Source organism: Pinus tabuliformis, chromosome 6 (assembly GCF_031772625.1).
Source record: "Pinus tabuliformis cultivar Carrire ecotype Pingquan chromosome 6, CPIR1, whole genome shotgun sequence".
Classification (NCBI taxonomy): domain Eukaryota; kingdom Viridiplantae; phylum Streptophyta; class Pinopsida; order Pinales; family Pinaceae; genus Pinus; species Pinus tabuliformis.
In genome coordinates this window covers 2,039,406,620-2,039,418,127 of record NC_142292.1, presented here as the reverse complement: position 1 = coordinate 2,039,418,127, position 11,508 = coordinate 2,039,406,620, and the positions used below count along the sequence as shown (strand labels likewise).

The 11,508-nt window shown below is 30.0% G+C and overlaps 1 protein-coding gene and 1 non-coding gene across 2 annotated transcripts; both read right to left on the bottom strand.

The window, feature by feature from the left end:
- Positions 1–2,853: 2,853 nt before the first annotated feature.
- LOC149267434 (protein indeterminate-domain 14-like) lies at positions 2,854–8,599 on the bottom strand. The gene is made up of 3 exons (XM_089432720.1): positions 8,149–8,599; positions 6,230–6,632; positions 2,854–4,107 (listed from the first exon to the last, which is right to left on the bottom strand). The coding sequence occupies exons 1-3, from the start codon at positions 8,378–8,380 to the stop codon at positions 3,174–3,176; spliced, it is 1,569 nt and encodes a 522-aa protein (XP_089288846.1). The 5' UTR covers positions 8,381–8,599; the 3' UTR covers positions 2,854–3,173.
- On the bottom strand, positions 7,820–7,919 carry LOC149267435 (U6 spliceosomal RNA). Its single transcript, XR_016261283.1, has one exon. It is a non-coding gene; the product is annotated as a U6 spliceosomal RNA (small nuclear RNA).
- Positions 8,600–11,508: the final 2,909 nt, after the last annotated feature.

Here is an 11,508-nt window from a genome sequence, read left to right as displayed (position 1 = left end):
GATGCAATACTTCCTTGGCTTGGAGTTGTGGCAGGGAGATGGAGAGATATTTTTTGGACACAGGAAGTACACCTCTGAAATCCTTCAGATATTCCATATGCAGGATTGAAAATCCATGGATACTCCTCTTGGTACTAACTGGAGGAAAGAGGATGTCTACAGGGGAGGTAGAAGATGGCACTATCTACAAACAGTTAGTTGGGTCCTTTATGTACTTGGTGAACACAAGGCCCGATATTTGTTTTGAAGTCAACCAACTTAGTCAGTTCATGGGGGAGCCTACCAAGCTTCACTGGAAAATAGCAAAACATGTTCTAATATACCTTAGAGGCACAATATACTTTGGTTTATGGTACAAGAAAACTAATGGAGTGAAGCTCCAAGGCTTCAGAGATGCAGAGTGGGAAGGGAGTCCTTGAGATAGGAAGAGCACATCAGGAGCAATCTTCAGCTTTGGGTTAGCAATAATTTCTTGGTACAACAAGAAACCGAGAGCTCAGAAAAGGCCGAGTATATGATCGTTATTCAAGCAACATGCGAGGCTATTTGGATGAAAACAATATTGGTTGGTGTCTTCAGTTAGGGGATGGAGCCTACATTGATCCAATGTGACAATCAGAGTTGTATAAAACTCTATGAAAATCCAGTGATTCATGATAGGTCCAAGAATATAGACATCAGGTACATCACCTAAGAGATTGTGTGCAAAGGAGGTTTCTTATGTTACAATACATTCCTACAGAGGAGTAGGATGTAGACATCTTGACAGAGGCTTTGTCAAGAGGCAAGTTCAAGTTCCACAAGAGCGGGATTGGGGTTTTTCAGAACCCTTTTCTTTCTAAGAGGGAGTATTAAATTATAGTAAGATAAGGCTTCATTTGACTTGTACCTTAGTCAAATGAGAAAAATTGAATTCAACTTCAAGCAGGATGCGTCGTCAAGTGATTAGTAGGAGTGACATGGCCAAATCACTTAGTTAAGTCAGTCAATTCGAGTTTGTGGGCAAGTAGTAGAGTTGTGTACAAGTTGATGGCTAAGTTCTAGCTATTTAGTGGTGTTATCTTTAGTGTTTGATAGTTGATTGAGCTTTAGTCTAGAATAGATTCAATTAGGAGTTTAGTTGAGTAGTGGAACTATTGTAAACTCAATTGACTCTTAGTTAACTAGTTCATTTACTAAAAATAGCCCTAGTCATGCATGCAATTCGAATTGCCTAGTGAAGTTGGAGGGAAAAGGAAAATTGTAATTATTATTGTATACTAGTGAGTGTACAAAGTTTGTTACATGCACCTGAGTTATTTCCTTGGGAATTGTGCAAGGAAATATGATCTTTCCCTATCCTTTAGGAGCAAAATTGTGCAATGAAATAGGAGGAAGCATAAGCCTATTTTGTCTAAGTATTGGGCAGAGAAGAATCAAGGAGAGAAATCAGTATTGCAGTGCAAAGGGAGCTTCAAGCATTAAAGTTGTCATTGTAATAGCTCATTGTTCTCATCTAATATAATACAAACAGAGGAGGGGATTTTCCCAGTTGGGTTCCCCAGTAAAAAATGTGTTCATGTGATTGAATGATTGATTTTGTTTCTATTGTATGTTTTTCCTTCCACAGATTGAGTGGATGAAGTTTTGTGTCTTTTGATTTCAATTGAATTCATTAGCAACTACAGAAATTCGAGATTTGTCTACAGCAAAAGCTCTTCCTTTGACCTAAAACTCTCAATGTTTCCAAACCCTTAACGTCTAGCCACTCGCAGAGCAGAGAACTAGAGGGAATGAATGTTAGTTGCATGCTAATGGAAGAATTCATGTCCTTCATTGCCAGTAAATGCCTTGTCCTCATTTGATCCTCCATCATTTGAATGTGGCATTCGATGTGTTCGGAGAATGGTTGGCACCCAACCTTTCTCATTAAAATCTTATGTAGCACTAGCATTCAAAATATATGGTACCTTAAATAATGTGTAAACACTTCGATCCAAGGTAAATAATAAATTTCACATTCATGCAAATTATGAAAAATAACACATAATTAATATTTATATAATTTTTAAAAATAAATAAGATAATTACTTTTTAATTGTAAAATCTCTATATTATTTATCTACATTAAATTTTATTTTAATTTTTATATTATATTACTATAAAAATCCAAATCAATTTAAAACCTCTATTTTATATTAATATCATTAATCTCCCATCTTTTTAACTTACTATACTAAACACTAATAATATCTTATATTATCCCATCTTATCATCTTATCCAAAAGCTTTTCACTTTACACTGACATCATTACACTCCACCATTTAACCTTCTTAAATAGAGACTAATAATTACACATTTTTTTATATAAATATTATTATATTTTAAAATAATACACTAAACTACTTTAACACTATTCTGACTTTATATTGACATTATTATACCAACCATATTTTTATTTTGATAAATATTAATAATATTTTATCTTTGTCAAAAATCTACAATGGTACCAGGAATACTCAATGATTACCCAGTTTTATTATATAATTATACCAAACTATCATTTAACCTTCTTTAATAGACATTAATAATATCTGATCTTTTATGTAAATATTATTATATTTTTAATCCACGAGAATGATACGAGTAATATTCAATAGTTAGCAGGTTAAGATGCATGCCACATGGAATATGTAAAGCATAGAATTATCCTTATCTTGCCACACAACTGGTTTTACTGCCTTGGCTCACAAAATATTTTAAAATATGATGAATAAGAATGAAGTAAAGTATCACAGTTTACAATATTTCTAATTGCTTAATCTCGTTTGTATGGTTGATTACAGACACATGAAAAAAATAACAAAAACAACTTTAAGGAAGTACAGGATTTCATTGACTCCAAGTTCCAAATGAAATGAAATGATGCGATACACCATATAATATTAAGTGGACTTGCAACAGTGTCCAATATTTGAAGAATCAATCCCAGCGTTAAAAGAATGAATGATAACTTCAGTACTAATAAACACCCAGAATAGGCGAGATATCAAATTTATAATGCTAATTTCCCAGAGTTCAATGCACAGGCAGCCATAACCAGGAAAAAATATTCCTCATTCAACATTCATATGTGCATGCTCCCGCCTTCACATGGCTTCATGATTCATCTACCATGAAAAAAACCCTTTGGTTAATTGCAGGGTTCGATCTTTGTGGAGGAAGTAACCGAGCTTGACACTGTTCTGCTAACATGAGCACCGTACAGCTGGCCATTAGGTTTTGATAACGACATCTGCATTTTATCTTGGCTGCCCTTGTCAATTTCTATGACAGTTGGATTGGAGAACTGCATGTACCTCATCCTGCTAACTTCTGGAAACACGTTTCCATGACAGTTTTCATCATCTGCGCCACCTTTAATAGACGACAAGAAGCCATTTAGTGAAGGAGATTGATATTGCAGCGGCCACTGAAACTGGCGCTGGCAAGATCTGCATGTTATCTCCAGAGGAGTTATTGCAGCGTCAGAAATTTCTCTGGTTGCTTTTTCTTTCAGGAATCGAGCTTTATCAAGCTCTGCATGAGCCTGTTCTCTTATTTTCTTTGCTCGTTCAAGTTCTATATCTGCTAATTCCAGCTGCCTTTTGGCCACCCTTCGTACATGCTCTGCGTAAGCCATTTCATCGCATGCCAGCCTCATGACCAGCTGTTTTCGTTGTTCAATTTCCTCATTAACCCTGATCTCATTCTCCTCGAGTTTCTTGTCTGTGATCTCATTGCCGAGTCCAATGGATAGCTGCAACCGAGGAGAACTTTTTTCATCTGCTGGCTTTGAATATGGTTGAGGAAATTCAGAAGTTTCAGATGTGCCTTGTTGCTTGGAAGGCATAAGTTGAAGCTCGTGTCTTTGCTCCATTGAAGACCAGTTAGGATCCAGCCTTTCATTCTCGATGCCTCTCCACATGGTTGCAGTGAAAAGAGCAGTACTCTCAGTGGCATTAATGACTGTATTGCCACTGTTTATTCCGGTGAATGAGCAGGGCATGGATAACTGATTATCATCATCAACCATCTTGTCTATAGTTGTAGTGCAATCGTCTTGGTGCTCAATGAAGCTTTCAACTCTACATCAAACATACTTATACCTAAAATCAGGAGCAGAAGGTGATTATATGCTACATTTTCTCCTAAATTTGATGTTGTAATCATGATGGCTTGAAGATAATTTTTTACTGCAGGTGTAATGTGAAAAAAGTAATATTTTTATAGGGAAAAAGAGATTGTACGTAAGAGTTTCAAATCACGATGAGCACATATCTCTATAAACTTTTTACAAGAGGTTTAATGTGAAAAAAGTAAAATTTTTATAAGGAAAAAGAGATTGTAGGTAAGTGTTTCAAATCACGATGAGCACATATCTCTATAAACTTTTTAGAAGAGGTTAACAAAAACAATGATAAGAAAAAGAACCCAAGAAACATCGTATCAACTTATGATCCATATTTAAAATAATATATATGAATATAAACAGGTTAATGTATTGGATTGTCATTTAGGATTTAGGATAAAGGATGATTAGATGTAAGAAAATGGAATAAACTTTTTAGCCTAAGATGTTTAAAAGAACAATTATAACTAAAAAATAACATCATATCAGATTCTTGATACATTAAAAAATAAAAACATACAAAATCAATGAACTTGGAGAGACCTATGCTATATTCTAGGCAGGGATTAATAATATAAATAAAATATAAACATGTTAATATATGCTATATTCGAGGCAGGGATTAATAATATAAATACCAATATAAACATGTTAATATATTAGATTGTAATGTAGCTAAAGATTCCTGACCTAACAATATGGCAAAGACTCATAACCTAACAATATGATATAAGAAATGAATAAAAAATAAAAAATCTAGTTTATTAATAAATGTAAATTTTAAAAATAATAAAAAAATTGTTATTTTTTATATAAAAAATATATTAATGTAAAATAATTACTTATAATTTATTATTTGGAGAAAAAATTATATATATATATAATTTTTATCTATTTTTTTTTTAATGTAAATTATATTAAAAAGTATAGTCTTCATAATAATGAATCATATTTAAGGGTTATATAAGAACTATAATGAGAAACTATGAATCACAAAAATGTGTATTCTCAAATATTTAAAAAAAAAATCCAAAATTCAAAATAGTGAGATTATTATTTGTATTTATTATAAAACAATATTCACAATTATAATTGTAATATACATAATTACAACAAAATTAAAAACAATATATAATAAATTTCAACACTAGGTCATAAAATCTTATTTTTTATTTCTTTTAAATAATAATTACATGAAAAATATAACCTTGTTATAAATATATAAAAGAGAAAAATATAATAAAAACAACCATAAATATGGTTACAATATACATAAATATATCTAATAAATATAACATTACAATATTTATAAAGGTTATAAATATATCATTAAATCATAAATTTGAAAACAATGTTTTATAGATTTTAATTAAACATCAGAAATAATAGTAATGAAAATTTAGAATAATCTAATATAAAATACATATCATATTATAATTTATAATCACGGGTAAAAATTATTAATTTATATAACTATTGATATTTTATAAAAACATGTTATATTTTTATTTTAAATAACATAATCACGGGTAAAAATTATTAGTTTATATAACTATTTATATTTTATAAAATCATGTTATATTTTTATTTTAAATGACATTTTCAACAAAGATTTTTGACTTAATAACTTAATATTAAAATTACACCTAAACATTATATTAAATTTTTATATTAAAAAAATAACAAACAAATTTATATATAACTTTACAAATAATATATATTAAAATATATATATATATATATATATATATATATATATATATATTTCATTTTTTCTTTTTTTTTTCTTTTTCTTTTTTAATATATTCTCATTAATCCTACACCATATTCCTATTAAAAATATTCTAATCTAACTTTTATATATACTTAAAAAAAAAAACACATACCATCGCCATTTTTTCAAAACCCAGCTCCATAAACTAACCGATCTTTATATTACAAATATTTAAAAAACTATATTACAAATTAAAATATCTCTCATTTATCAATAATATCAAACTAGTTTATTTTTTCTTCTCGTTTCATAAGTCCTGCACCATAGTCATATAAAAATATTATAATCTAAATTATATATGTACCTTGAGAACACGCGACCGCAATCGCAAGTATGACCTCTGGTGCCGCACGTTTTGAGATGCGCCTTATAATCCGATTGTACCGCATACGCTTTGGAGCATTTTTCACATGTCCACTGTTTGTTGGTGCTGTGTTTCCTCCGAAAATGTTTTTTGATTCCGACCAGGTCTCCCAGCGCATGAGAAGGATTATGGTGGAGGCATGTTGGTTCAGGGCAAACAAACACTCGTTTAATGCGTGCATCCGTTGTCTCTCGCTTCAATAATTTCCACGGCACCTTATGCCTGCGTCTGTGCATCTGAAGATTTTGGTCTCTCTGGAATCCCTGCTCGCATATCTCGCACACATATTTGTCTGATTCCATCAATGTCTTGGGTGACAATGAAACCACTTCTGCTTCAGGATCTGCAAAAACACAATACGATAAAACTTGTTTTCTGTCCCCATATATATAAATCAGTATAAATCTATTTTAAATACAGATTTAATATGAGCTAATTTTAAATATGAATCTAACGCGAACAAATCTAACATGAATAAAATTAGTATAAATCTATTTTAAATACAGATTTAATATGAACAAATTTTAAATATAAATATAACATTAACAAATTTAACATGAACAAATTGAGTGAATTTTAAATATAGATCTAACATAAAATCTAACCTGAACAAATTTAACATAAACTGAGAGATCTAATTCCTTTATTTGCAATTGTTTTTATAAACAAACCAAACATTATTTAAATCCAAATCCAAATCTGTTTATAGATTCTATACTGTAAAATACATTAATCGAGCTATGAAATCCAAATCTTGTTTTAATGACATTATTATATGTGATTTCCACCCTAAGCACTAAGAAATGTTTGAGAATAATGTGTGATTTCCACCTTGGTTCATATAAGAAAATTAGACACAACTGTTCAAGAAACATGAATCAGGCTCTCAAATCCAAATCTTGTTTTAAAGACATTATTATATGTGATTTCCACCATAGACACTGAGAAATGTTTCATAATAAAGTGTGATTTCCACCTTGGTTCATATGAGAAAATTAAACACAACTAGTCCTGAAGCATTATCATTACAGAAGTATATTATTTTGTCTAAGGTTCAGGGTTCTCTCAGTTCACAAATTTATTTAAAATTGAAGCTAAATTATTTGAAGTAAACTCCTATCTCCACAGCTCAACTCACCAAACCAAAACCTCAAAGAAAATGCATATGATTTGGAAAAAATTGTGAAAATGTTTTAGGAATAGTGTGTTTCATTTTCTCATATTGGCACTTCCAACTTGACTTGATTCATCTTCAAGATTGATAAGCCAGTGAGGTTAATCAATCATCTGAAAATATTGAACACAGCTACTCCTGAAACATGACTATTAAACAAAAAAAGGTTGTAAAACTATTCATTGTTTTCTAGGGGCTCCCGGCCACATTCAGGATCAAGTTTAGAGTTGAATCCAGGTTAGTTGTGGCCAACTTTTATTTGAATGAAAGTTTTATGTATTCTTGATAATGGTGAAAGTTTTATATGTTCTTAAGGGATGGTGAAAAATTTATGTGTTTGTGAAAGTTTTATATGTTTGTGATAGAACTATTTGTCGATTTGTGGATGTCATTTTTGGGCAGGGGCAATGTTAATTTTCTCTGTATCATTCCAATTTTATCGATAAATGTGACAATGATGATAAAAATTTTGTGTTCCTACTGATGAATGTGAATATGTTAATTTTTTTTATGTGTTGATAATAATGGGTGAAAATTGAATACAACCGAAAACATTTCCTATAATCTGCACTGTTATTTCTAGAAGAAATTTAGAACAAAATAAACCTAACCCAACTGAAACAAACAAAATAAACATAACCCAACTGAAACAAAATTTGCAAGCTTGAGATCAACCCCAGCGTACCGGGCGTTCCAGCTGGACGACGCGCTCTCTTGTTGTTTGTTCCACGTAAAACAGGAGGTAAAGGCGATTTGTAATGAGATTGTTGGGAAATGGATTGTGAAGGTGACGAGGATCCATGGAGAAGCCTGGCCGAGTTAGCAGAGCTGCAAGGCGTGCCTGGTTCTGGCGATATCTCTGCCATTTGTCCAAAGAATAGAGCTGAACCCCACCTATTAAGGTATGCATCATTCATAACTTTCCATAGTCTTATTCTCTAAGGAAACTTGATCAACACTGTTCCTATATTCATGTCAATGCCTACAGAATATGGATCCAGCAGAGGGGCATCCCAACCCTAAAATCAATGGCAAAGAAAAGAATTTAACACAAAAGACTGAAACTGGGAAAAACACAAAAATGCAGAATCCTGTTCATTTCTGGATTGATTTTTATTCAACAAAAGGTCATCAAAGTAGAGGCTTGTGTACCAAGCAAAATCCGAGTATCTGCACGTGGAGAGGAGCCGTCAGAATTCAAACCGACCTTTACAACTTAGGAAAGTGATTTGACAAGTTGCAGATCATAAGCGAATTTAAATTTAAAAAGGATTTTGAGTGTGGAATTAGCAAATCTAATTCTGACGACTGGGTGATGGGCATGAGGGGCATTAAAGTCAAAAGATATAATTGCTAGCTTTGCAACTTTTGTTTCATTCGGAGCTGGGCGGGCAATGAGACTATAGTCCAGGGGACACTTAACTTTTTCCCCATTATGGGCCCTTCCATTAATGCCGGCCATGAGAAAGAGTGGACCCTGCTTCACATTCACATGGCTTTAAATTTTGAATACAAACAAAATACAATTTCCTGTGGTGCAAACCCTTTGGAGCAGAATTGCCTGTCAGCAGGCAGCTTTGTCCCAGAAACCACCCAGCTCCAGCTGGAAAAGCTTTGGCTGAGGAATTGCAATGATATTAGCAGGTGATGTTGCCATGTGTCATTTCCTCAGTCTGTCACTTCATTTTTTTTAATTGTCTTATCTGCCTCTGCTGGCTGATTCATACGTCAATCCAAGCTGTAGCATTCATTAAAAATATTCGAGGTCACAGACTGAAATAGATTACCCACTGCCTACACAGCAAAATCTGATAGAATGAAGAGTCCCGTACAGACAAAACGAGTCGAATATTGATAAACATTTGTTGTCTGTTTCTAATATACTTGAGATTGGGCTTCTTGCTAGTGTCCAAATGTGGGTAGTGTTCGGTGAAATGTCAAAGTTATACGTCATGCAATGACTATTCAGCAGGGCCTTGCATTCTGGATTCAGTCTATTAAGAAGACAAATTAATGCCACTTTGAGAAAAGATAAAGTTCCAAAAACTTAAAGTTCTCCGACTTTTGTTCTGAGTGTAACTTGCAACGTTTATTTCATGTCATATGAGTAAAATTTTATGTTTATTTCATGTTATATGAGTAAAATTAATTGCTGGACTTTTCATATAGGTTAGATTTAAAAAATAAATGGGATTACATGTATTTATTTTTCAACACTCTAGTCTTATATGAAACATGAAATTGGTTTACTTTACATTTTTTTATAACATAATGTATTTTTAAATAAAAATTTAAAAAGTTCTCTGACATTAGTTTATAGAGACTTAATAACTTAAAAACTTATTCTAATTTATAGACAAAATAGTCTTTTTCATCGGAATTCACTAAAATCCGGCAATACAATTTCAAGACTTTTTGTTGTCTACAATACAATTTTGAATGCATAAATATATTCAACACCGTCAAAAACCCCTAGAGCACTAGAATTATGCAGATTAAATAATTTAAACTCAAGTTTTTAAAAATCTAGGTCATATTTTGATTAAAATTAACCAAAAAAATAGTCATGAAAAAGGTCATTTCATCTATTAAACTGCGTCATAACTTTAAATATGTCTCTTTCAACAATTTTAATCATATTTCCAATAGTCTATTGGGTGTTACTCAAGTGGTGATGGTAGTGGAATGAAGTCTCACCAAAAAATCTTGTGCTACCCTCTCCCCGTAGTGGGGTGAATAATAGACATATAAACTCAAAAATAGAAAAATCCTACCAAATTTACTCTATATATATATATATATATATATATATATATATTAAAAATTATATACAAAATTATACTATTTAAACTCCATTGCATCAAACCTTAAATCATACTAATATTGCTAACCCCTTTCAACATTTTGTTTTTAAATGCAATTCTAAATAAATAATAAATATACAATAATAAATATATAAATTACAATTATTTATAACAAAATAAATATATAAATTTCAATTATTTATAATATACAATAATAAATATATAAATTACAATTATTTATAACAAAATAAATATATAAATTTCAATTATTTATAATATAAAATGGAAATATATGAGAATAAACATATAAATTTCAATTATTTGTAATTTAAAATGGAAATATATAATAATAAATGTATAAATTTCAATTGTTTATTAAAATTGAGATTTCATTGATTTATTTTTCAACATTCTAGTTCTATATGAAACATGAAATTATTTTAATTTTTTTTTATATTAAAAATGTATTTTTAAATACATAAATGTATTAAGAAACTTAAAAAATTCCAATTATTTGTAATTTAAAATGGAAATATATAATAATAAATGTATAAATTTCAATTGTTTATTAAAATTGAGATTTCATTGATTTATTTTTCAACATTCTAGTTCTATATGAAACATGAAATTATTTTAATTTTTTTTATATTAAAAATGTATTTTTAAATACATAAATGTATTAAGAAACTTAAAAAATTCCATAGCATTAAGTTTACAGAGATGTAATAAATTATGTTGTTCCAATAATTTTTAACTATATTTCCAATAAAAATTATATAAAAACATATGCAAAATTATACTATTTAAACTCCCCTAATATTATTAATATCTTTCAGCATTTTATTCTTAAATAATGCTAAATAATCTTTGATTTCATACTTTTGTTATCATATAGAATATATGAAACCCAGGTTTTGATTAATCACATAATCAATATTTATTTGTAACCCTTTAATGTGGTGGATCATCAAGAATAAGATAGAAAAACCAATTATTTTTTATGATTAAATAGCAAGATGCATCAAATTCCAAAATTAACCATTATAAATTATAAATTATTTTAATAAAAAAATATTAAGAGAAAGTTTAAGTGAATATTTAATAAAATAATTGGATAAAATGGTAATCTTCAAATAGAATTTAGATCAATATTTAATTAAAAATAATAAGGAATTTTTTTTATTGTTTTTAGTTTTTTCTAATTATTAGGAAAGAAATGATTGATAGGAAAAAAGAAAGAA